The sequence below is a fragment of the Oreochromis aureus genome, linkage group 12 (genome assembly GCF_013358895.1).
Source record: "Oreochromis aureus strain Israel breed Guangdong linkage group 12, ZZ_aureus, whole genome shotgun sequence".
NCBI lineage: Eukaryota > Metazoa > Chordata > Actinopteri > Cichliformes > Cichlidae > Oreochromis > Oreochromis aureus.
In genome coordinates, this window is record NC_052953.1 from 4,027,371 (window position 1) to 4,053,785 (window position 26,415).

The following is a 26,415-nucleotide window of genomic DNA, read 5'->3' on the forward strand; positions in this document are numbered from 1 at the left end:
AAAGATAACTACTCAACACAAAGACATGAACACACAGTGAAACATACAGGAGGAACACAGGAGGGAGGAGGCTGGAAGGAAAGAGAAACCCAACAGCAACAACAATACGAAACAGAAAACTGATCACCAGAGGTAGCGTAACTCAGTATTATTATTATTGTACACAAAACTCCTTCAACCTCATGTACAGGAATATTTAGAGAATTAAAACATAAATTCAAGATAAAGAACATATTAACTGTCTTTAAGCATATCAACAGGAATTAGGATGCAAGAGATGTAGTCTTTTACTCTGGCAACACTTCCTAAGCCAACAACCCAAAGGTAGTCACTCAAACGCACCACAGAGTGGATGTTTCAGTTCTTGGCATTAGTTCTATAAAGATATGAAGCTTATGCATAAGTTCAGTAAGGAAGATCGGTCATCATTCATCTGCCTGCTTTCCTGCGTGTTGGGCAGATTTTTGTTCTTTACCACTTTCGCACGCTGTCTCAATACTAACATCTGTGCTCTAGTCCAGTCATCTTCCTGCCCACCTTCTCTGAGCTAATCAGCCTCCACTTTGCATGGTTTAAATCTATGCTCTCCGTCATTCTCCCTTTCAGATTCTCATTCATGCAACCCACCTCCATCTTACAGGCACCTCAGTAAGAGCTCCATCCAAGCCTCAATCTTCATCTTCACCACCACCAGCATCTAGACGCCATGGGTGTCCCGTCCTAAATCCAGTCACAGCTTTGACTCCATTCTGCCATGATGGCCCATCGGAATCTAATCGCCAGATACATTCATTTGTACGCTCAGTAAATCACGTTCAGTTCTTCCAGCTTGTCTCTCCTTATTGCACTGCCTCACAGTCTGCCCTGACTCTTCCCTGAGAGGTTAATAGCTTTTCTTTCAGCTCTGTTCTTACTGGACTAAGTTTCTGAACAAAGCAAAATACAAACAACTCAGACTTGAATAATGAAACTTCTGCATTCTGACGTGAGACACAGTCATTCTGAAAATAAATTAAAACCAATTCCAGAATAAAATAAGAGTGATGTTTGGAAGGACAGCAATACACCAGATACCAACGAGCCAACTCATATAGCATTATACAGAAGATCACAGCATTTACAGTTTTGCACTTTTATTCATGTTACATATACAAACATGTCTGTTTTTTCATAATCCTCTTATATAATCCACCATACTATTTATCTTGCTTGCATACATTGCTGCCATGATCCTTATATCACATGATCTTCTCCAGCATACTGACCATCCACTGAACACAAACTCATCTCAGAGGTTTCGGATGGGCCTCATTTGTGATCTACACCGTCTCCATTTACATCACAACGGAAAAAAAAAAAAAAAAAAAAAAAAATCTTCCAAAAGGGGGATACAAGAGCCAAAGTTCCTCTGGAGATGCGCATTAAGTGGAAAACTTCCTTAGCCTTTTGAATTTTCAATTTTTCAAACTGGCAGGTTTTCACGACAGAATTTGAACAAGTGGATACACTTTAAACAAAAGAAAAACCTCTAAAGCTTTTGACTGCAAGTGAGTGAAATTTATAACTACAAAAATTTTTCAGAGACACATTTTGCTAACATGTTGCTTCAGTGGTCCAACCACAGCTGCTTGCTTTGCAAGTTAAACCAATGTTAAAGGTCAAAGTTAATAAATAATGTTATGCTAGTGGAAGCTTATCAGGCATTTCTCTATGGGCAGAAATCTGTGCCATCAGAAACTGAATTTGAATTGCTCGGATTGAATCTGAATTGTAACTTGAATAAATGCTTTTAGAAACTGAATATGAATTGGCCTAATTTGAAATTCAATTTATTGGTTTGAAAATGATCATCACTAAATTGAAATTGAATTTTATTTTTGAAAATGAATTTATTTGCTTTGAAACTGTATTTTATCCTTTAAAAATTTAGTTCTCGAATAATTTCAGATTCACTCTCACCATTCAGTTTCAATTTCAGTTCCAAAATTCAGATTTTTGGGACTTGCATCCGGTTCAAGATGAGCGCAGATTAATAGAACTACGTTTTACTAGCGGACCGAAAGTGTTACTGACGGGAATCTACAGCGTCTTGAGCTGAATTAAGACTTCAGAAGTCATTCGTCATGTCGAATGACCAGCGGATAAACTCTCAGGTTGGTAATAAATGTATTACATGTATAAGAACAAGCGTCATGTTAACAAATGATAGCCGTACAGTAACTTTTATGCTTATTGTAGCTGTTAGCTAAAAACACTAATTTAGCGTAGTTTGCCCTGGATTCAGCTTTGACAAACAAATATGATCGACTGTTTCTAGTAGAATTCCAAAGTTGTCATCTTGTACCCTGTCAGAGCCCTGTATGCTTGCAGAGACCCCTACAGTAGGGAAACATGCAAAACTTCTCTTCTGGCAGGACAGGAATGTGGCCTTGTCCTGTGAGCCACCGTAAGGATGTACGTGGAGTAGAACTGGACTGTCACCTGCCTCAGGCTCTTCACCTTTTCAAAGACAAAGCAGTCATTTAAATAAAATATTAGATATTGTTTACCTGTAAATGCACAATGATAATTTAGAAATGTAATTATTGTCAAGAGTGAACAAGCACTGATAGTGTAATCTACAGCTGTGGCCAAACGTTTAGAGAATGAGAAGTGTTGTTTGTTTACAAAGTTTGCTGTTTCAGTGATAGTTGTATATCATATTATATCACTTCAAACAGAGGTGATCCAGTAATGCTGCACTAATGAATTAGACTAACTATTCACTTTAGCTAAAGTTATTAAGTTAGCTAAAGAGTTGGGATGCTGTGTAAGACATAAATAAAGCTCAAATACAAAGGTTTGGACACTGTTCTGCATGTTTCCCTACTGTAGGGGTCTCTACAAACATACAGGGCTCTGACAGGGTACAAGATGACAACTTTGGAATTCTACTAGAAACAGTCGATCATATTTGTTTGTCAAAGCTGAATCCAGGGCAAACTAGGCTAAATTAGCGTTTTTAGCTAACAGCTACAATAAGCATAAAAGTTACTGTACCGCTATCAATTGTTAACATGACGCTTGTTCTTATACATGTAATACATTTATTACCAACCTGAGAGTTTATCCGCTGGTCATTCGACATGATGAATGACTTCTGAAGTCTTAATTCAGCTCAAGACGACGTAGATTCCCGTCAGTAACACTTTCGGTCCGCTAGTAAAACGTAGTTCTATTAATCTGCGCTCATCTTGAACCGGAAGTAAGTTCCAAAAAAACTGAATTTTGGAATTGAAACTGAATGGTGAGAAGTGAATCTGAAATTATTCGAGAACTAAATTTTTAAAGGATAAAATACAGTTTCAAAGCAAATGAATTCATTTTCAAAAATAAAATTCAATTTCAATTTAGTGATGATCATTTTCAAACCAATAAATTGAATTTCAAATTAGGCCAATTCATATTCAGTTTTTAAAAGCTTTTATTCAAGTATTTATTCAAGTCAGATTCAATCTGAGCAATTCAAATTTAACTTATTCAAATTCAGTTTCTGATGGCACAGATTTCTGCTCATATTTCTCCCCCAAATTTAAGGCCAGATTAGCTGCATTTAGCATTATATTTATTTATCATATGCCCCCCCTCTTCTCTCTTTTCTTGTGTTGGCCTTGAAATTGAGTTTGCTTGAACAAAATTAGGAATACTGCTTACAAGGAGGGAGGTGGGCCCCAATTAGGCAAGTCAGGTTTCTGCTTTGCCACTCAGTCTTCACGGGCCACCCACTGACCTTGGGGCTCAAGCATTTGTCAGTTGACTGGCGAATAGACTGTCACCATCGAATTGATTGAAAATGAAACCCAAGCAGAGTTTCACAGCAATACTCATAATCTTCTGTATGAACTTCAGTTTCTCCATTCATGTATTTTCTGTGTTCTACCCTCTGCTAGTTTAGCTCGTTTCAGGAAGAGGATAAGCTAAAGAGCCACACCAGTCCAAAACAATTTAGAGTTGGGAAGAATAACAGGTCCCCTTTAAATACCATAAATACATTACTAAAAACCTTGCAGGACAGTTGCTGGGCTGACTTCTCCAATTTGTCAAGCGGCAGGGGGAAGTCACGATACCCAAACTGTAAGTGTCAAATATACCACAAGGAATGTGTCAACTTCAAATTCACTGATTCATGCAAAGCAGAAAATTCAGGTGGTGAATGGCCTGTTAAGACAAACTTTAAACGCTGCAGCAAAACATCACTAATCTGATTTTAGTTCCACTACTCTTGATTTTAATTAGAAGTCAGGGAGGCACAAAGGTTAGACTATTCATGATCGAACCCAAGCACCATCGTAGGTTTGCTCGCTTTGTTGCAAAACTCGAAATACTTCTAGGAATCGACATGTGGGTGACAAAAAGGCCAACCTTTTGTTAAGTTGTTGGCCAACATGTGAGAACAAAACAGCTTCAGTGGCCTTTAGAAGTGACTCATTTACTTAGTATTTTGGTAGTGGGTCACCCTTTAAACCAGCCAAACCCAATAGCTTAACTTTGTTACAAAGACCCTCATCTAAAAAGGGGGAAATTAACCTAAAATATGCTCAGCAGTGCTCCATCCAAACAGAGCACCCTCATCCAATACCACACTCTCCATTTTCCTTCACTGTATGGAGCAAAGACAGTAATCTCCCTCAACCGACACCTCATTGGAGCAGATGCACATGTCTGCAGTAGGTGCAAGCTAGTAAAGTAGATCAGCAGTTTGGCCTCTGAGACACTTCTGTACAGCATGTACAGAAGTTCTCAGTTCCAGGAGTGAAGAGATTTGCTTCACAGCAAGTAACAAATAGAAGTTTTTTTATTACTATTTTTACAAAGATAATTTTAATTGGGTCCAAGTAGTTAAAGATGCATTTTCTGACATATCTGAAATGAGAAAAATAATTAAGGGTGCTGATCTTATGTTAAAAGCACAACAGTAGATTAGAAAGTAAATGCCAGTCTTACCTTGAGCATCCTCCTGTGCTCTAATTAAGCCTATTTCCAAGCTTGATGGTTGTCTATGGGAAAAGCCCTGCCCCTAGGAGAAGGCCAAGTTCTGCTTTGAGGCTGAGTCTGAAGGATATCCTGGAAGCCCTGTCTCTGGGTCTCAATCTGAAGCCTGCGCTGAGAGCCCTGCCTCTGGGTACGTGTCGGAAACTTGTGCTGGGAATTCTGTACTTGCCTCCAAGTCTGAGGCCTTCTCTGGGTGCCCTGACTTTGAGGCACAGTACTGCTCTGGAAGGCCTGATCCTGGAATTCAACCTGGTATTGGTGGGCTGGAACTGGGGATTGAGGCCAGACCTGATACCTGGAAACCTGGGACGGCAACCAAGCCTGGTAGTTGGGAACCCGGTGTTGTGACCAAGGCTTATAGTTGGGAATCTGGTAATGTGACCAAGGCTTATAGTTGGGAACCTCAGAACGCAACCAGGACTGGTAATTGGGAACCTGGGAATCTGACCAGGACTGATAATTAGGAATCTGGAAATGTGACCAGGGCCGATAGTTGGGAAGCTGGAACTGAAGGTTGGACTGGTAACCTGAGACCTGCTGAGGTTTGATCACATCAGTAGTTTCAGAGTCAGGATACAAAGCTGAAAACAGAAGATTTCAGATTGACACAAGTGAAATAGTTATTTTGTCATCTTCTACTTAAGATGTAGCTTGAGTCATTATGCTGTAGTCTTACATTTTACATTTGCTTGAAGCTCCCCCACAGAGAGTAGCCATGGCAGCACCGCACTAGAAAAGAATACAGGTATAAGTAACCCTGTTTCACTTCAAATGGACATAGCCATTATATGGGGGCACGAAACAGTACCATAATAGTTTCATGGCTTCAATCAGTGACGTGACCTAAATGCATGCAGAAAGGCCGCTGGACTCCCCAAAAAAGTCTGCTTTCCTCCTTCAGCGCAGTGGCAGGAGCGGTCCAGTGCACATAATTTATCTTCTTTTGACAGCCAGTCAAAGCTCTTGCCCTCCATCTGATTGACTGGAAACAGGTGGATTGATTGCACCTGGACCAGATTCATCATGATTCACAGGTGTTGTGGGACTTTGTTGCAAAACACTTTGAACAATATCAAAGCCACAATCTTATTTCAAATTTGCCATAAAGCAAATGACACATTCTGGTTACCATCTGGTAGCTTTCCATTTATTGTTTGAGTTATTTTATAATTAAAAGCTTAGTGGTCAGTATGCCAACCAGTTTGATTCACACAATGGTTGTCTAAAGATTCTTGTTTGAAATTAATGGAGACAAGATTAAAATGAATTTTATTATTGTTAGGTAACAATAACACATCACTACTGGCAGTGAAATTACTAAACTCAGAGTCAATGCAATATTGCATGTAGAGAAGCTAATTTAAAAAAAACAAATATACAAAAATTAAATTAAAAAAAAAGAAATCAACTAAAGAAGATTGGCTTACTAAATGTACTATGCTGTTAAATGATAGGATCTGGTGACACGTGGCCTAAAACTAGACCAAATACAATTAACTACGCAGATGTTTGGGGGGTTCTTTGGACACTGGACTTCATAGTGTAACTTATTTTGTTCACATCAGAGCTGATTCTGAGTTTTAAATACCTGAAGCATGATTTAACACTCACATAACCAGTTGTGCTTGTAGTGACTATTGAAACAGAAACCCCTCTGGAGACTGGCGGTCTTTATTCAATGCAATTAAGTTTTATCTATATAGCACCAAATCCCAGCAACAGTCACCTCAAGATTAAAAATACTACAGAGGAATAACACCAATGTTCAGACAACCCCCTATGAGCAAGCACTTTGGCGACAGTGGGAAGAAAAAACTCCCTTTTAACAGGAAGAAACCTCCAGCAGAACCAGGCTCAGGGAGAGGCGGGGCCATCTGCCACAGCTGGAGGGAGACAGGACAAAAGAATCACTAGGCTCGCCTCTTCAGCCCTCTGGCCTTTCTCGCAGGATCAACCTTTTGCTGCAGTGACTCAAGCTGCATTCACAGCTGCCTTTTTGGTACTTTATCTCTGACATTTCAGAAGTGGCTTAATGTTTGTTTTCAACTGTATTTTTTAACCTTTTAATTTACACACACTTCTGAACATTAGTGTGACCGGAAACTTTTAAGGTGGAGCTGTTATATTTGTAGTATTCTTACTTTTACTTTAAACCCTTAAAATGTGGCTGTCATTTTACATATGAGATATAGAAGAATTGTAACTCATACTAATATACCATTATAGTACAAGTTATACTTTTGAAACAGTGTAAAGTCATCTCAGTAAAAGCAACTTTCTAGAAAACCGTTCCTTAAAGAATCTATTTTGCCATTTAGGGAAAACTGGTTTCTTTATAGTTTAAAACAAGTATTAAAATGTTCTAGTCCCTGCAGTATTTGTCTTTTAGTCCCAACATGTCCACGACAGTCTCAAGTTTCATGTCAGATGGTGCCACCTAATGGCAGAACATAAGCATGGACATGTAGGAACAATGTATGCTGGATAGGAAACAGTTGTTAGATTAAATGTGCTGTGAATAAATGAGTTCAAAAACATGGAATGCTTCTGCTAAGGACTTGGAGGGATCACCAAACAAAATGGAATTAGTCATATGCCTGCAGCCTCCACATCTCAAACCAATTTAACAAGATCCACCAAAACCAGGATTTGGACAAACAGCATTTCATCCGTCGAGGGAATTATCAGAGACATGTACATTTTTGTAGCTTATTATTTCTACCACCTATGTTATATTAACACCTCCTGGAGGATACTTAACTGATAAAGAGACTACTTTGGTCGCTTTGCTGAACAGGAACATGGAGTTAAGCATTGCAAGTGCACTGCATGCAGCAGTTTTCCACGAAGGCCTTTTTTTTTCTTGCAGTTACCCAGTGAATTTAGATGTGCACCTGAGACTCATTTGTCTCTGGTGCACATCAAAGAAAATCTGACTTTATCTAGTAACCAGACTGAATAGTGCTCTGAATCAGTTGGATTTTCTCTTTTAAGTTAACAGCAGTCTAGAAATAAAAAGGTACGCAAAAAAGTAATCAAGATTTCACTTATATGCTGAAAAATATAGACTTTTGGCTTTATATGCAGAACCAATCTAAAAGTCTCCATTTTGTTTAAGTTTTCCACAGTAGCGTCATAATCCCAGTATTGATGTGCAGTTCTGTTTCTTTGCCTGGGTTTTTTTTTTTTTTTTTTTTAAAAAAAATAAATAAAATAAAAGCAGCTTGTTCCAGTTGAACTGGGTCACCTGCAGACTGAGGAGCAGGTCATTATGCATCACTCGTGCTGTCAGAGCCTCTCTTCTTTGCCTGCTGTAGATGCTGCACATGAATGGCTTCAGTTTGAGCTCAAAATTTGAAATATGCACCACCTGCTGTCACAACTCTGAGATATTACTATAAAGTATAAATAAGCTAGCCCACACACAGACTCGTCTAGACAGATTTATTTACATTTCCCCTAAAGATCAGTTTAATTGTATCCATGCAGTTAATGATCCATCTTCTGATGTTGGCCCTAGAATGAGAAAGATGATTAGTGGTGTTGATCTTATGCAGGTTCTAAAGGAAAAAAAAAAAAAAAAAAAAAAAAAAAAAAAAAAAAAAAACACAAAGTAAACACCAACTAGTTTTATGGAGTATACCTCTTCGTTTAAGCCCCTTGCAGAATCTGGTGGTTTGTGGCAGTTGCCCTGACCCAAGGCTGAAGATGAGGTCTGCGCTGGTAACGCATCATCCGAGGATGCATTGGATAGCTGCGTGCCTGTATTGGGATTTGAGCCTGATAGTAAGAATGGGCCTGTGGATATGCTGAATAACTATGAGGCTGTGTCTTGGACTGAGCATGATGACTGCGAGGCTTTAGGTGGGCCCGGGACTGAGAAGTGCTAGCATGCAGCTGGTCTTGGGGCTGGGCCAGAGAACTACGAGGTTGTGCCAGTGAATCAGCCTGATTGCTTTCAGGCTGAGAACTGTGAGACTGCAGCTGGGTCTGGGCCTTGGGATGGCCATGGCCCTGGCCCTGAAAGCTGCGAGGCTGCGGCTGGGTCTGGATTTGGGCCTGAGGATGGGCATGGCCCTGAAAGCTAGGGGGCTGTGGCTGGGTCTGGCTTTGCAGCTGGGTCTCGGGATGGCCTTGATGGCTACGAGGCTGGGTCTGGATCTGGACCTGGGGATTGGGATGGGCATGGCCCTGAAAGCTGCGAGACTGAGGCTGTGACTGCAGCTGGGACTTCAGCTGAGCCTGGGGATAGCCACGATAGATGCGAGGCTGCGGCTGGTGGGAATAGCCATGAAAGCTGCGAGGCTGCAACTGATTCTGGGGATGACCCTCAGGCTGGAATTGGTGATGGCCCTGAAAGCTCCTGGGCTGTGGCTGGGTCTGGCTCTGCAGCTGGGTCTTGGGATGGCCTTGATGGCTACGAGGCTGGGTCTGGGGACGGACCTGAGGATGACCCTGAAAGCTGCGAGGCTGCAGCTCGGTCTGTGCCTGGGGTTGGCCCTGAAAAGTACGAGGCTGAGGCTGGGACTGCATCTGGGTCTTGGGGTGGCCCTGAATCCTACGAGGCTGTGGTTGGGTTTGGGGACGAATCAGAAAGCTCCGAGGCTGGGTGTGGGAACGGACCTGGGGGGGACCCTGGATCTCAGGATGGCCTTGACTGCGAGGCTGCAGCTGGGGGTGGGCCTCAGCCCAGTAACTATGAGCCTGTGGCTGAGCTTGATAGCTGCGAGCATGCACCAGGGGCTGTGACAGGGGCTGGACTTGTGGCTGAGAACCATAAGCTTGCAGCAGTGGCTGGGGGAGGTAGCTGCGAGACTGGGGTTGGACCTTGGGCTGAGAGCTAGGAGCAAGAGAGCTCCGAGGCCGAGGCTGGGCCTGGTCCTGGTGCAAAGGGTGGAACCAGTGTGGCAACTGATGAAGCTGGTCACCTGAGACCTGCTTACTGGCATCAACATTTCCAAAGCCAAGATAGGAAGCTGAAAAGAGATGAAACTTAGCAGTGAATAACCATGTTTGTCATACTTTACTTAAAGTTTAGCTTTACATGAGACTTACGTTTCATACTTGCTTGAAGCTCCCCAACAAGAAGTACCCATGGCAGCAACACACTAAAAAACAAAATCATATTTGAATAAACTATTGTGATTACATCAAAGGAAGTCATAAATCTCAAGAAAAGAATTATTTGAGATTACCAAAATATAAAGCTCATTGCTTTAAGCAGAAATAATATCAGGTGTAAGCTTGAGAAGCCCCAATCTAGTGTCTGTTAACCCAACACAAAACAACCACAACCACAACTCTGCTTCCCTCCTTCTGTAGCACAGTGTCAGGTGGAGTCAAGGCACCCAATTTATCTTCTCTTGACAGCCAATCAAAGGTCTCGCATCCAAAGCAACTGACAGGAAACAGACAGATTACTTGCACCTGATGCAGATTCATTATGATACACAGGTGTTCAGAAGAGAAGAGACTTCTTTCTGAACCAGGCAATTGCTTAGTGATGCCAGTGGGTGGCGCTGAGGACTGACAAACTAACTTTCCAGCAGGGGCAAAGTGTGCAAAGTTTGCAGTGAAAGTATGAGACCTGACCTTCTAAAGAGAGCCCCACCTGACTCCACTCACTCTGTGCAAGTGGCATTTATGATTGTGTAAAAAATATAAATCTAATGACACCAAGATAAAAAGAAAGATGAAGAAAAAAGAGAAAACAGGAGAAATGAAAGCCATAGAAGCAATAAATCAGCGAGTTAGGCACATGATGATTAAATATAATGGTAAATAGTCTATCCTTAAATGTTGGGGACACTTGAATATTAGAACTTCCTGTAGCACGACATTATTTCTTTTCTTTACTCTGACTTTGACTTAGCCAACAGAGCATCCTGTGTGATGTGATTGAGCATGCAATCTTTCTGTTGGTGTCAGATTATTTGTAACATAATGGTGATGAATACAGTGATGAACCCACCCCATCCCTCTGTGGGTTTTTGCCTAGATCCTAACAGAGTCTAGAACAGCCACTGGATAAAAAGCCAAACCATTCTTCTGGTTGTAGAGCTGAAGTTAGAAATACGAGTGATGTATTGACACATATTGAGATGTGAAGCTTCTCCCTCCTTAAAATTCAGTTACAACAAAACAGGATTTTGTACATATTTGAATAGTTTATATTTTTGGTGATGTTGATGTTGAAGAATAACATAGGAAATAAAGACAAGTGGGAGCGTTTTTTAAGGGCTTGAATGGAACTGAAACATAACTGGATAACTAATTGACATAATCTTTATCCATAGAGCTCAAGGCTGTACAAATCAGGGCTGGACTGGAATGGGGCCAGTTCACATTAATGTCATGTCAGCTTTAGTTTCTGTGGGTAACCATTGCAATAACATCAGGAAACCAGTAGGTGGAGCTCAGCATATGCAATTCCCACTCAAACTGAACTGGAGTTTAAATCTCATTGGGAAGGAAAGTGGACTGGTTCTTATATAGTGATTTTCAACACTGGTACTCAGAGCACTTTATACAGCATGTCTCATTCACCCATTCATATGAGTTTTTTTTAGTTCTACGTTTAAATGCTTTCTGTCTAACATTCACATTTAAATGCATCGAGCAACTCGAGGATCAGTATCTTACCCAAGGATACTTTGGCATGCGGAGTGGATCAGCAAGGGATTTAACTACCACCCTTGCAGTTAGTAGATGACCTACTCTAGGCCCTGAACCTCAGCCAACCTGAAAGTAAATGATTGTCCTTCAAATTATACTATAGTATAGTATAGTATAGTATAGTATAGTATATAGTCTAAATGAAATAATCTTCTGCAAAATCCACAAGAGGTTTGTTTGTCTCCTCTTCTCCACACTTGGCTTGGCAGCAGCATTTGTGTGGAAGATTACATGACCTCCAGTCTTTTGCTGAGGCTCATCATGTTGTTATGGCTGCTCACCTTTATCACTCATATTCTTATTTCAGCCTAAGATGTTTGGTTGTTGACCCTTATCTTTGTGAACTAAGATAATGATATTATAGAAAGTTGTGTAGTTTGAGAATGAAGATGCCATTAGCTGCTTTTCAACAAGTAGAATTAATCATACCGTTTTCAGGCAATCGCATTGCAACCTGCATAACTTTGCCATTTGTTTATAACTTTGTTCAGAAGTTGGATTTTTTCCCTTTTTCACCCCTTTTTAAACTAAACCCGTTGGTTAGGTTACACAACAAAATTGTCTTTTGTTTAAAAAAAGCTCTTCTTTTTTTTTTACGGGTTGATTATTTCATATTATTTGTTTGTAGCCAAACATTTAATATTTTAGTTTATGGTATAAATAATTTTAAACCTGCCGTAAGAGATAATTTGCAGGCCCAGGTGCCAATTTCATTTTAATTCAACTGATTTTTTAGTTACTGTATTCACATATCAGTTGCTTTGTTCCATCAAGTTACAGGATGTAAAGATTCAAAGTAATCTGGCTAAAATAACACAGTTACAAAAAAGAAACAAACATAAAATCCTTATTTTCCAGCATTTGAATGAGTTTTTTTCAAAATCTAAATTCTATAAAATCCAGTTATTTTGGTGCATAAATACATTGCTGTGACTGAGTGCAATGATAGAGTTTTTGAACAAACATAAAAACTGTAATTTAAAATAAAATTGTTGCAAAAAATGCTTCATTTTAAAGTCTGAACTGAAGTGTTTTCATTTTGACATTTCTTATTATTAATATTAAAAGTTGAGAGATTTTTTCCATCCTGTGTTGCCTATTATTATACTTATTGTTATTGTTAATACTAATATACAGGTTATATAAAGTAAAACATGGCACAGAGAGCACACAATGATAGGTGAACATCAAGGAAATCTCCTGTCAGTTATGGAACTACGAGCAAAGCACGATCCCGCTGTAAAAAGAAAAATGACAGGTCAGAGAAATACCACATACCTTGGACATGCTACACAAAATGAAATAATGGCTTGCCTGGCTGAAATGGGTCTTTCCTCAATAATTAGTGAAATTACACAAAGTGAGGCTGTTATTATAATGGTGGATGTAACCAAAGACCTTAGTAAGAAGGACCAGATGTCCTTTGTAATAACATATTATTATAAAGGGTCAGTGTGTGGGCGCATCCTCAACTTTAAAGCTCCAGAGAATCTGGATGCTGCAGCACTTTCACTGAAAATTATATAAATACTGCAGAAGTATGGCCCTGACTACAGAAACCACCTTGTGGTATAACAATAACCTTGTAAATGATGGGGCCTCAGTAATGAGTGGAAAGAACACAGGTGTGCAGGCACGCGTTAAATCTGAAGCCCCATTAGCTTTTTATGTCTCTTTAATGCACATTGTTTAAGTTTAGTATTACTTGACAGTGTGAAATGCATTCCTGGAGCAGACTGTTTTTTGTTGTTGTCTTTTTTCCAATAGCTTTATGTTTTTGTTTCTGGTACCAAAAGTGGCAAGAGGTACAAAGGGAAATTTTTTAAGGTCCGCCTAGAGAGTTTCAAAGGCTGATAGAAACACAGTGAGTATGAAAAATGCTTGCAGAACAGTGAGGGACAGACTACCTGCCATTGTACGTCTGCTGAAAGAGTTATCTGAGGGAGGAGATGGTGACAGAGCTGTAGAGACAAGAGTTCTGTTAGCCTAAGTACATCTAAAGTTTGTCTTCTTATAACTTTGTTTTGTTTTTGGTGAGGTCAAACATGTGTCTAATATTTTGCTGTCCCCACAGCTCAGTTTAGGCACAGCTGTTATTGACGCTCTTGTTGAAACACTGGTGGTAACACTGGTGATGTATCTCCAGGCCGTCACGCCACACCAAGCTCTGGCTTAAAGCCTACTATATTTCCACTCCAGTAGTTCAAAGACAGGTCAGCACAGACAAGGAATCATTTCAAACTGGTCCTTCCAATCACTGACATGCTTCGGTCTGAGATGAAGAGAAGATTTTCATCAGGAAACTGTTATTATGAAAGGGATACAAGCTTTAAATCCCAGATTTTTCCATTTGCTGCACAGTACGCTCACAGCAACATCAACGATCTGGAATACGAGATTCCCCAACTAAAATGAATTCTTGAAAAAAAAAGAGAGACTGCAAAACATAAACAAGTTTATTAGAGCTTATCATGTTCCCTGAGCCATATAGGGAGCTGTTTCGTGAACTGTTTTAACAGTGCAAATTGCACTTGCATTTCCCGTGACCTGTGTCATGTGAGCACAGTTTTTCAGTGCTTAATCACATCTTCTTTAAGGAACACGATGAGTGACAATCGACTCAGCAGTTTGGGGGCGTTAAGCACTGAGGCAAGAAGGGCTAGAGCCATGAACCTTGATGATTTTGTGGATGTTTTTAGACATGAAAATGATGGAGCAAAACTGTTTTGAATAAATGTGATGCCAAAAGATGATTTTGTTTTGTACCAGTAAACACGTGAAGGTCTCTGTGTCGGGTTTGAAATCTCAAAGCTGTATTTCCAGTGAAAGAACTACTGATCAAAGTGATGGTAGCATTTGTTTACTATATTATTTACAGGTATTTGATCCTGACAGATCACTGGTGGATCTCAGGGCCAACACAGAGACAGGCAACAGTTCACAGTCTTACATGATCCAACACGTGTTTGACTTTCCTAAACATGTTTGCTCCAAAAGTGAACTCCATTCTTGGAGAGGGAATCTTAAGCTGCTTGTGCTCAGCTCTGCTGAGAATCATTAAAGCGATTGTTGGGACTTCCAGTCAATTAATCGATTAAAAACAGATTATTATGGATTTCAAAATCTTATTTGGTTTTCATATATAACTATTTTCAGTGAAATAAAGTTTAATAGCAGGAAATTAACTATACATATAATTCTTTTCTTTCTCTCCTTTTCCCCGTATTTTTCAGGGAACCTATATTTCACAACATCATAATAAAACTGGAAATTCTGTTTCCACTGTGCCACCGCAATATTTTTAGTGGCCCCCACATGGTTAAGCCTATAAAAAATTCTGGAGGCGCCCCTGCAACAGATCCGTTGGGTAAAGAATAATTTTTTTGTCCACTGTCAATATTTTATTATTCTCGTTTTACTTTTTTATTAAACACTGTGTGTGCACCAGGTCATTTTAATACCACCTTATAATCTGTTATACTGTGCTATTTATATTACTGTTCTATTTTTCTTTCATTTATAGTTTTTGTAAATTATATAATTCTATTAGTCACTTAAAAAATGTATACATTGTTTATTTTTGCATTTTAATTTAACTCTTTTTTTTTACTATTGCCATAATAGTTACAGTGTATCTTACCGAATTATATACCACTGGAGAAGTTTTGTTATATGTTGTGTTTAACTTGGATTTTAGCCGTTGTCATAAAGGACTTTCCCAACTTTTGGGGGAAATAAAGTATAAATTGTGTTTTCTTCGTACAATATTCATGCGATTGTGAGCTGTGCATTTATTAAGTCAGTAAAGCTTCGCTGGTTGAGGTCACAGGCTATTAATGAGCGGCAGCTGTCCCACCCAGGGTTAGATAATCCAGTCTGGGACCAGGCTGTGACTTCAGGCTGACGTGCCGCTCCAGCCCAGCCCATCCTGCGATGCAGCGCCGCTGACGCTGTCCGCCCGCAGTCTGTCGCTGAGAAAACAAGCCTCGCTCCTCCACAGCTGCACATGCGTTTCACCGAGAACAACACCACCGCCGACCCCCGAGACGAGGTTAGTGCATTAAATTGTGATTTTTGTTGTTTTCTTTTGTGAGCGATTTGGTTAGAGGTGCGGAGGGAAAAGGGCTCCGCTCAGCAGCATCGCGTCGGAGGCAGAAAAAATGATGCCTCGCTCGGTCAGATCGGGAGGGACGGAGACTGCTTTCAGACGATGGTCACCCTCAAACCGCTGTGTCGTGTTAGAAGACGCCTTGTTTTTATGGTTAAATGACAGTTTCCATGGATGGATGTGCCCGTTTGCCTTCTGACGTGATAAACATGGATTTATTTTAATCGCAGCAGCACAAAGGCAGCGTGGTAACGGTCTGACACATCATCCATGTTCGATCATCTATCCGCGGCTTCAGGGGGGCTGCGGGCTGCGGGCTGAAGGACGCGATGTTCGGTAATAAACTGCGACTGCTCGGGATCATCTGCACTGGTTACACCAGCGGCCTGCACCGTGCCATCACCATATTGATCCCTTATTAGTAGAAACAACAGGGATAGCGAACAGCGTCAGCTTAGGAAGATTGTAAAGGGATGACTTCCGCCAAAGATTGACAAAATAAAAGCTTGGATGACTCGAAGAACTATAAACGTGTGCAGCAAACACTATTAAAAGGCAGGTTATGAGTATGGGATGGATCAAGAAACAAAAATGCAATAAATAAAAATATAAAGAAAACAGGATCAGTTCAACTGATAGAAATCTGATGTTTGTATTTTAAAAAATTAAAAAATTATCAAACAGTGTTTTTGTTTTTTATTGTTCAGATCCATTATTATAAGGTTCAAGACCGTAAATTCTAAACTAAATGGGTGAAAACCTTGCAAATGCTCAGAACAGCACTAAACATAAATAACACGGAATTTAAAACTTGATTTTTATCTACGTTTGAGCTGATATGTGATGGATGGATCCATTTTTGCCATAGACCCTACTGAGGTTGGTTACTGATACTCAGAACAAGGCTTCATATCCTTAGTATTGATCTGCCCATCCCTACTATGCATCAGAGGTAATGCAGAACACAAGGAAATAGGAGATTTAAAATGTTATCGATGCACTGATCTGAGATTTGGATCAGATGTCCGTTGGACGCTGACGCAAAAAGACAAGCCAATCTGGTTGTCAGAGCATCGGGAAAAAAGAGGCAAAAAATAAAGTATATTGTAAATATGTTTTTCAAAACACTCGAGTAACCGTATTAGATTTAGTTTTATAGAGTTGCTCTACTTTAGCGTGCTCTCTGAGGCTTTTATTTTTTAAGGTTCTTTCCTATTGCTGCTTTTTTTTGTGGATTGTTGTTGATCTGTTGAGGTGCATTACATTACATTATGCGACATGGTGGGGATGCAGATTACTCATTTGAAAGGCATTGTTGTGTCATGGTCACATTAATGTATAAGTTTTACCAACTAAATTATTACATAATGAAAGTGACAGCACTGATCACTCTCTCAGGGATCACTGTGTGATGTCTTGGTGACATCGTTTCTATTTTGTGGTGTTTTTTTTGTTTTTTTTAACAGGTCAGTTGTTATATGATTTAGTGATTAACAGAATACTTGTTTTGGAATCCAGATGTTTTGTCTGCATTGTTTATGCAATAATAAGTCATGCAAGATGTTAATACACCAGGTGGTTTACTTGTCCTGGTGCTCTTTTAGACAACCTGATAATCTCAGGGGGGAAGAAGCGGAAGGGAGAAAGCTCAACGTGTCTTACGTAATTTATTTTTTCTGCCTTGCTTTCTAATCTCCAGAACCTGAATCCATTTGTTTACACCTAGCTGTCAGCTTTATGCAGCCCTACTGACCTCTGCAGTTCTCCGTCTTTATATACTCTGTTTTCTTTGTTTTTATCAGTATTGTATTTAAAAGAAACTTAACCAGCTGCTTTCTTTTCATGCTCCCAAGACCACTGTTGTATATGTTAAATTTTAGCGTTATCTGACAGTATAAAGCCCTCACTATGAGTCTGTGGCATTTTTATTTTGACTATGTTGTTTATTTTGTAGCCTGTACTGTTGTGGGATTACTACGCTCTTCCTGTGGGGCACAGATGATTTTCTTTTTAGGATTATAGCTGTAGTAGTAACAGTTAGACTTATAAGGCTGTGGTAGTGCTTGCTGCAGGAGCTGTGCTCCTTTATTAGTAGTACTAATAGTAAAATTAGATACTTGGAAGAAATTTTAAAATACAGGTTTTTTTCTGCTGGTTGTGTGCATGGATTCAGGTTAGGTACTCGATTAGAGATTATAGAAGTAGATACACAAATATGCAGAACCTGAAATAAAATGTAACAAATTTCTCATGATAAAAGCAGTGAAGACTATTACGACTGCCACTGTTTTTACGTCGTTAAAACATTGCCCAAAATGCCCTTACATCCTGCTGCAGAGAAATTTACTGAACTCACTGATTAAAGACAGAAAGAGATCAAAGAAGAGCCGTGAAGATCAGCAGGCTTAGACTGATGCTTATAGCGTCAGAGTATTATCCTAAGTCAACCTGAGGGCCCAAACCGTGTCTGGGGTGCAGCTATAGAATCGGCATAAGTTTTACAATAGCAGTGTGTTTATCTGCTGTTCTTTAAGTTCCACAATATGTTAAAATGTTCCAACTGGCCATTTTCAGCCCGTCAACAGGTGATTGTGTAACCTCTGATTGCTGATAAATATGTTGTGGTGGATATGCTTTTTATTCTAAAGTCACATGTTTCCAGAACTCTGAATTTTGGGATGCAAATTGGTTGTTTTGTCTTACGTAAAGTTGTTGTTGACTGTCAGAGCAGCTCACACTGTTCACAGTGAAAGCCACTTAAAGCAGCAGCATGTTAGCAAAGCATGAATCTGTGCCGATTCTGTCTGCGTCACCAGTCAGTGTGAAGGAGGACCTGTGACCGCTGAGCTAATTGTCATGGCATTACAGGACTAAAGCCTCAGCGTAGTGGTCATTTCTCGAAACTGGTGGATTCACTGAGTCAGGCCGATGCGCCTCCTCTCGCTGTTCAGCTGCTTGTCCTCATCTTCAAATGTGTGTGTCTCTTTCTCTCGTTATGTAACTGAAGGCCTGCTGAGGCCGGATGTGAACAGTTTCTGTGTGTGTGTGCACGTGCGCCTTTCATATGTGTTAGTGTGTGCTGTGATTTGAGCTATGCTAAGTATGTAAAAAAACATGCACAGACGTGACGCCCGTTTCCCAGCGTGTAATCGAGTTTTCCTGAATAGAGGATTTCAGCACTGTGTTATCTGCAGCTGCACTCAGCCACACAAATGCTTGTTTTGGAGACTCTCCAGTTTGTAACGAACAAAGTTAGTTTTCGGAAACCTTTTCGAGGCATGCCAGCATCTCCCAGGCATTTCATATCTGAACCATCTCTTACTGAGCTTCTTTAGCTCATGTTTGTGTAACTCAGTGCTCAGAGTAGACTGTGCTGTTTTTGCTTATTAAGATCTGCAACCGTGACATATAAGAATTGGTCTCTCTAAATTTTGTCTGTTTGCAGCTTGAAATGTATCTCTGGAGTTGTGAGATATATTTATCTCAAATATTTTGTCTAAAATCAGAATCCATTGTTTTAGAGCGAATCTGTGACAAAAAGCTTGTAACTGAAGCAGGTATTTAACCTCCAACAACTCAGCGTTTCAAGTCAAGGAAAGTGTTAAGAACTTGATTCTTCACTGCTGATCAGCCGAGGCCGCGTGTAGCCTCTGCAGGCCTGTGGTGGTTTGGCCTGGAAATGAACCTCCTTGTGATTTTTGATGCAACATTTCTTTTAGGGCTTTTGCAAGTGTTCTGCTGATCAGGGTCTTTTGTTTAAAGCCTTTGGCTTCCCAGGAAAAGGGCAATAATCAAATTAACAAAATGCATTTCCTTAACTACTATAATTTAGTAATATCTGAGGCAGATTTATGACTCCACCCAGTTGCATATTGGTACTGAACTGGGCTTTTGGAGCCAGAAGTGACCATACCTTGACCAGAGGGTGGATGGCTAAGCTGTCAGCCAATGCTAACAAGCTAGGTTAGCAAGTTGCAAACATTGATCAGAAAATTAGTAAACTTAATCTATTAGGAATGCCTCACAAAGTACCAGCATCGCAAACTTTTTCCAGTCACGTTTGGAGAACTCTTGAAGCGTGGTTTACAGCTACTGGCTACTGAGGCCTGTTTTGGCCACCTGTCAACCCAAAAAGGTTGAACCATGTTCAGATTCATGAGTATATAAATAGGGAAATTAACTCTAGAGAACTAAGCCGTTTTTAGTACCAGGCTGTAAACGTACGTTTTAAAGCTGTAAAATCAGACATTTTAACACAGGAGTCTGGTGGGATGATTTTCAGAGCCAGCCTCAAGTGGTCGTTAGAAGAACTGCAGTTTTTGGCATTTATGCTTCAGCTTGGTTATTTTGGCACTTGGGAGCAATGTACCACTCTACAAACCTTCTTTATGTTTTTCACATTGCTTAAATTTCAGTTAATTAAACTGTTTGCTCCAACTTGGCTCAGATTAGTTGGTATTGTTTGAAGTACAGCAAAAAGTTGAACAGGTCTGTGTGTGATGTCACTGATAGTCTTCAGGGAGAACCGGAATCGTGCAAAATTGGAATTAAAAAAAAAAAAAAAATTAAACTAGAACTGGTCAAGAAAATCTATGATCTAATTCTGCAACTAATAATAAAATATGCACGTCTTATTTTGAAGCACATTTTACTGATACTGCCCATATGGAAAAGAAATAGTAAAAACTTACATGATTTACTCATGAAAGCGGCCACTTTCTCATTACTTTCATATATTGTTTTAGTAAGTATCCAAAACATACAAGTTTCATTATGTAATTTTTCAAGGGATCTTATATCTGTTTTCACTCTTGTATACTTTTCATACAAGTTTCACACAAGACAGATACAAACTTTATAAGATTTATATATATCTTTTCCATATGGGTGTTTTTACGCTGAGAAGTCATTTTTAATCTTCATAAACCACTAACTGTGTGAAATGACTTTTATTTAAGTAAAACTACTTTAAGTAAAACCGGCCGTGGAAGAAGAGCAAAGCAGAACCAGCACAAAGTGTAAGGACATAATCTGTGTCCGAAAGGAAAACGGCTGTGCACGTCGGATGTGCATCTTTCCCTTTTGACATTTTTGAGTCGAATGCATCAACACACGCACAGCGATCGTGCACCCACACAGCTTTTGCCCTCCAGCTTATTATGGCAGTTTTGTTCCTTTCACGTCTCTCGGCCTGCAATGCTTCGCTGATTTAAAGGCACCCAGACGGCTGTTTGGGAGAGTTGTGAGTTGGTGTGCGTGTGTTTACTGCTGAAGCAGATGAATGTTGCCCGCCCTGCTGTGTATGTCATGCTGATTTGTCTGACTGTGAAAGACCTGCTGGGACACCATCAAAGTACTTTGGACATTTTCACTGTGCTGCTGAGAAGAATCGAAGGGTGACATGTAAGTAAAATCATTCAGTGTGAAGGCGGTAAGACTGTCTTAGCTTATTTGACAAAAATCTCAGCAGTTTCCTTTTAACTAGATTTGATTTCAAATGAGCTTGAGAGAAGCAATGCATTAATCTAACTTTTTCCCGCTCTTATATGATATCAATAGGTTGGGTTTGGATATCAGCTGATGTGGATTACTGATCAGTGACTGTTCGGGAGTCACTGAGAATCATTTATGTTTAAGGCTTGATTTAAACTTTCCTAACTTTGTAAAATCAAATTGAGTAAATACTTAATCCTTGAATGTAAATGATAACAGTAGGACCAGGATTTTAAAAAAAGAGTTTATAAACTGTTACTTCACAACTGTTAAACTCAAAATATTGTAAGAAAGAAAGGAAAAGTTGTTGGTGTTTCAGGGATGACCTCTGACCTCTGCACTATGTTAGCATTGAGGAAGCTCCTGCTTCTCCTGCTTTCAATATTTGTCTTAGTTAATGAAGAACAACAGCTGTGTGGCAGGTTGCAGAACACAGGGCTGGAATGGAAAATGAACATTTTTTTGCCGGCTGTTGTGAAGAAGTCCAAAAGCAATCGGCAAGGTGACCACAAACCAGGGGACACACATCAAAGACTACAGGAACTATGGAGCACACAGCGCTCAGAGACGACACATAATGAGTAAGGGGAGACTGGGACAATAGATACACAAGGCCGTGGGAAACACAGCGGGAACTAATCAGGGATAACGAGACAAGGGAAGTTAAACTCAATACAAGACACAAGCGACCAAAACTACCTGGAAGTAACCAATAAAAACCACTGAACACAGAGATGGAGACTCAACAGGAGACACAGGGAAGCTGGGGGTAAACGCAAACTCCAGGAATGAAAAATCAAATAAGTACGACAGAAAGAAGACTGCAAGAGGAGGTGAAAGTAAAACCTGAGAAACACCAAGCAAACCAAGAAACCTATAGAAAATGTAAATAAACAAAACTCAAAGCCAGCTCGACAAATAAAGCTGACTGGCTTGTTATTAGAATACCTTATTCAGCTTTCTGAGTCAGGACCAGACAGATATCTGATCCAGATGGAGGCTCAGAGTGAAGTGAAGTAAAACCACAGTTAAAGTTTTAAAAATGTTAATTAAATTAAATTCTTCTGGTTCTACTCATAAGTTTATCTTATGCGTTTTTCTTACTGGCAGCGATTCGACTGTTAGCCACGCAAACTCAAAGCACTGCTGGATTGTAATAGGTGATCTCAGCGAAACCATGTACAGTCGGTCTCAGTTGGATATGGAAGTGAAGAAAGAGATTGAAGGAGAAGGGAAGGGAGATTACGAGAGAGGCAGAAGTAAAGGAAAGATGTATTACACTGCAGTGTAATATGGAGGTGAAGCAGAGAGGATAGCCAAGCAGGGATTTGGTGAAAGTGAAGGGGGGGGGGGGATAAATGAGAGAAAGCAATAACGTGTCAGAAGAAGACGGGGAACAGAGTGAGAGGTGTTTGGATGTGGACCAGAGAAAGAGGAGAGGAGCAAGAAGGACAAAGTCAGCAGTGTGAGGAGGTCGAGAGGAAAGGAGGTGTGATGGCTAGAAGCAGAACTGCAGCGCTGCATTTTCAGACATGCTTTGCAAGTCATACTGATAAAACCTGATGTCATGTTCACAGCTGGTTACATCTGTTTGACACCGGTGTCACATGCCATTCATGCAGACTCATGCTCACGCTGTCGGGCTTTGTGGGAACTTAAATACCTGTAATGACAAGTCTGTGAAATAATCTGTGGCTCAACTCGTTCAATATAACAACCAGCAAAAAAAACGCCTGTATTTAATCATTTTCTGAGGGTGTGTTTGTAAGAAAAGCAGTTACTTAAAATAAACTGTGATAAGTTGTGATTAAAAAAAGTTTCCTGTGTCATGTGACACATGGTGAAGATCTTTCTTTGCAGATAAGATGGCAGACAAGGATAAAATATCCTCATCTGGACAAGTTTGAATTCAATATGGTCATCTTTTTTTGTCGGGTTAGATAAAACTGGTTGGTCATTAAAACAAGAAGATATTTGTCACGTGGCTCAATAATCAAGTGATTTATATAATGATCCTTGAGTGGTTAGGCAGCGGGGAGGGAAACTGTAGAGCTGGTGTCAAGGTCATGTGTTCCTGCTTAACTCTGTGAGAAAACCAGTGTTTCTGTTTCATGTATTGAAATGTAATGTATTGTTTTATGGACAATAAATTGCATTTTTAATTGAAAGTTGGGAGCGATTACCAGCCAGAACTGCACTGATGTGCTATAATTCTTAGTGCCGGTATCACTTTTCTTCATCTGTTCAGAGATGTGCATATCTTGGTTATCATGAGCAGTTACTGTCACCTCTCTGTCAGCTCAATTTCAATTCATTCAGTTTTATTTATATAGCAGCAAATCATAACAACCATTTCCTCAAGGCACTTTGAATTGTAAGTTAAAGACGCTACAATAATAAAAGCATTTGAATGTGCCTGGGGTAGCAGAGGGAGGGCTGCATTTTATTTGATTTACAGATTGATGGATAATAAACAATACTATGCTCAATACAGCAGAATAGTGCCATAAAATAGAGTAAAGCTAAATATCTCAAAAGGAACCACATATAAAAAAATGTAATTAAAAGAGCAAAAAGCTCAATAAAATGCAATGATGCTCAGTAAAAACAGAACAGAGCTGAAGCAATAATAAATTTGGCTATAAAGGCCGTCATGCTGGGATTCTCTGATAAAGCCGTAAAGAGGAGTCCTGTGGGACAGCAACACCTTTATGTGTTTTTGTGGCAGTGGAGCTAAACATACAGGATCAACAGGACGACCGATTTTTGCTGTGTCAACAGGTAGCATCCCCCCTCCCCCCACCCCACCCCTCAGTTGCATGTAGTGCAGTGAACTCTGCTAAATAAATCAATAGATGGTAAGTCAAATCCAAAACATGTGGAATATGAATTAAAACAATGCAATTATTCAGAATTTCATAAACAGTTTTTTACAGTAGAACGTAGACAACGTGAGACGTATTGTGGCAGCGACACGTCTCAGTATAATGTTTCCTACTGTGCAGCATCCCGTCTTTATCAAAGACTTACACATCACAGCTTTCTGTTTTTATCTTCTAGTTTCTTTTGGAACTGGGGTTGTATATCGAAATGTATGTAACTGATTAGCCCTCTTGACTTAGCCACACTTGAAGATGGCAGCACTTGTCTGTGTGCATTATTATCATCCACAGTCTGTGTATCCTCATAACTTTCATGGTCTCTTGAATACTTTGTGGTCCCCTTATTGGAGAATTGGCATTAAGCAAAACATTCTTTATTAAATAATGGAATTAAATGAAAAGTTGTGCATGTTAACATCAGTGCAAGCTTAAACTGACAACACAGGTGTAAAACTGGGCCTGTCCACTCCTCACATGCTGACCGTATACAAAGGATAAACCCCCCCCCCGGCCTTTCTTCCAGCACCAGTCGAGCCGTAGCTAAGATGGATGTGATTATTTGTTAGAACAGCAGAACCCCTTGTTATCGTTCTCTCATACATGTATAATGTTCTAGTTTTGAGTTAGTATGGTAGGAATTCATGACTGTTTGAGTTTTGGAACACATCCTTCTTTGTTCCCGGCAGCTGGTTGGACTTGGTGAAACATTTCCACGCTGAATACGTGACTCAGTGTACTGTGACTGGTTCACTTCCCGCTTGTTTTCTATTTTTCTCCTTTTAGTTATCTGTCTGGATGTTTTACATATTCTTTCTTCCTGAGTAGCAGATAAACCTTTTGTTACTCATCGAGTTCAGCGCAGCGGTAAGATAGCCCCCAAGTTCCAAGAACCCTTCAAGGTTGTTTAGTTGCAGCATTCCTCGCTTTTAGCTCTTCTCGTCTTTTTGTCTGGCTCTATTTTGACACTGCTTTGTGACAGTGAATGTGTGCAACAGACAAAAGATCCATTCACTCGCTCTGCAGAGAGAAACACTGATTGATAACTCAGCACCAAGACAGCTACAGACTGTTGCAGGAGATGAGAGCGAAGCAGGGACTGTCTGAAAAAGAGAAACATTTGTTTTCTGTGACAGTGTTTATTGTGTTTGTTTGTTTGTTTGTTTGTTTGTTTTTTCCACAACGAGCCAACAAATCATGGATGCAGGATGTGTAACATATAATGCAATCGTGCTGTTGGTTATTGTCATGAAGTTGTCGGTAAGTTTAGTTATTTTTCTTGGCTGTATGTGCACCACTCGTGTGATTTAACATGGCGTTTGGTGGGATGGTCCAAAGAAGCTGATCTTAAAAATTAACCTGTAATATTCTGAATTTTCTAATGTTTAGTAGAAATGCCATTTACGATGGGAAAAAAAATGTAGTCCTTATTTTGGAGCAAATTCAACTTTTAAACATGTTTTTTGTTGTTGTTTTTTCTTTATCGGACCTGACCGGTGATTCTACACATGTAGTTCTCAGTAACTGCAGTAAAACTACAGCTATGGTTTCCCATTCATTTAAATTAGCTGCAGAGTAGCAGTACAGGTATACGTGTGTGTACAGCCGCTCATTTCAGTTCATTCTTTGTACCGCTTTGTATTAGCAGGGCGCTTTATTTTCGGTTGTTCTGCATCTTACAGCCATTTAATTATATTTTTAAAGCATTAAATTATTTATTTAATACGTTTTTTTTGTTCTTAAAAGAATATATGTATATTTTAGTACGCGTGTATATATACTAAAGATGTGAATTTGAGTTTGTTTGTAAGTAAATTTGTTTTTAAGCTACAACCTTTTCTCCATCACAAATGCAGTTTTGATACAGGCCAGATTAAACTGGACGTTTTATTATTTTTTTCTGAATCTGCCTGAATCTGTTGTCTGTCTTCTTCACAGAAACAAGTTGTCACCTGCTCGTGTTTTAGTGCAAATATTGACAACATTGCAATAAATATGTGTCCCGCCGTGCGTGGACTTCATCCATCATCATAATTGCCGCTGCGTCTGGCTGTGCTGTCTCTGCCCCTCGAGGGTGTGCCTTCACTCGGATGCTCCCCTCCTGGGCTCAGACTTATTCCTGGAAGTACAGCCCCGATGATTTAAGAGGGAGGATGTCCTTTGTTACAGCTTTGCTTTCCTTTTCCTCTCGTGTTTCATAAATAGGTCAGTTTCCCACCCTAGTTAGCA

At 39.9% G+C, this 26,415-nt stretch overlaps 3 protein-coding genes across 6 annotated transcripts in view; 1 reads left to right on the forward strand and 2 right to left on the reverse strand.

Annotated features, from left to right (window-relative positions):
* Positions 1-4,816: 4,816 nt before the first annotated feature.
* Positions 4,817-5,985, reverse strand: LOC116333342. Its single transcript, XM_031756553.2, has 4 exons — positions 5,840-5,985; positions 5,708-5,760; positions 4,984-5,612; positions 4,817-4,902 (listed from the first exon to the last, which is right to left on the reverse strand). Exons 1-3 carry the CDS (start codon positions 5,851-5,853, stop codon positions 5,014-5,016), a joined length of 666 nt encoding a protein of 221 aa, XP_031612413.2. The 5' UTR covers positions 5,854-5,985; the 3' UTR covers positions 4,817-4,902; positions 4,984-5,013.
* A 2,476-nt stretch (positions 5,986-8,461) lies between these two features.
* LOC116333379 (mediator of RNA polymerase II transcription subunit 15-like) lies at positions 8,462-10,353 on the reverse strand. Its single transcript, XM_039620527.1, has 4 exons — positions 10,227-10,353; positions 10,087-10,139; positions 8,675-10,007; positions 8,462-8,547 (listed from the first exon to the last, which is right to left on the reverse strand). Exons 1-3 carry the CDS (start codon positions 10,241-10,243, stop codon positions 8,683-8,685), a joined length of 1,395 nt encoding a protein of 464 aa, XP_039476461.1. The 5' UTR covers positions 10,244-10,353; the 3' UTR covers positions 8,462-8,547; positions 8,675-8,682.
* Positions 10,354-15,546: 5,193 nt separating this feature from the next.
* Positions 15,547-26,415, forward strand: part of rusc2 (RUN and SH3 domain containing 2) — a 38,037-nt gene continuing 27,168 nt past the window's right edge. The window contains exon 1 of one of the 4 annotated variants that reach the window (XM_031756588.2): positions 15,547-15,757. The gene's annotated coding sequence lies outside the window, so the exon portion shown is untranslated. Of the gene's footprint in view, positions 15,758-25,199; positions 25,447-26,415 lie in introns of those variants that run through there. The other 3 variants (XM_031756589.2, XM_031756590.2, XM_039620889.1) reach the window with 3 other exon arrangements.

Bases quoted from the DNA above. Each gene is read 5' to 3' on its own strand.
- LOC116333379 (XM_039620527.1), bottom strand. The intron at 10,008-10,086 runs GTAAGTCTCATG...ATCTCTTTTCAG, and splicing joins GCTTCAAGCAAGTATGAAAC to CTTCCTATCTTGGCTTTGGA.
- LOC116333342 (XM_031756553.2), bottom strand. The intron at 5,613-5,707 runs GTAAGACTACAG...TTCTGTTTTCAG, and splicing joins GCTTCAAGCAAATGTAAAAT to CTTTGTATCCTGACTCTGAA.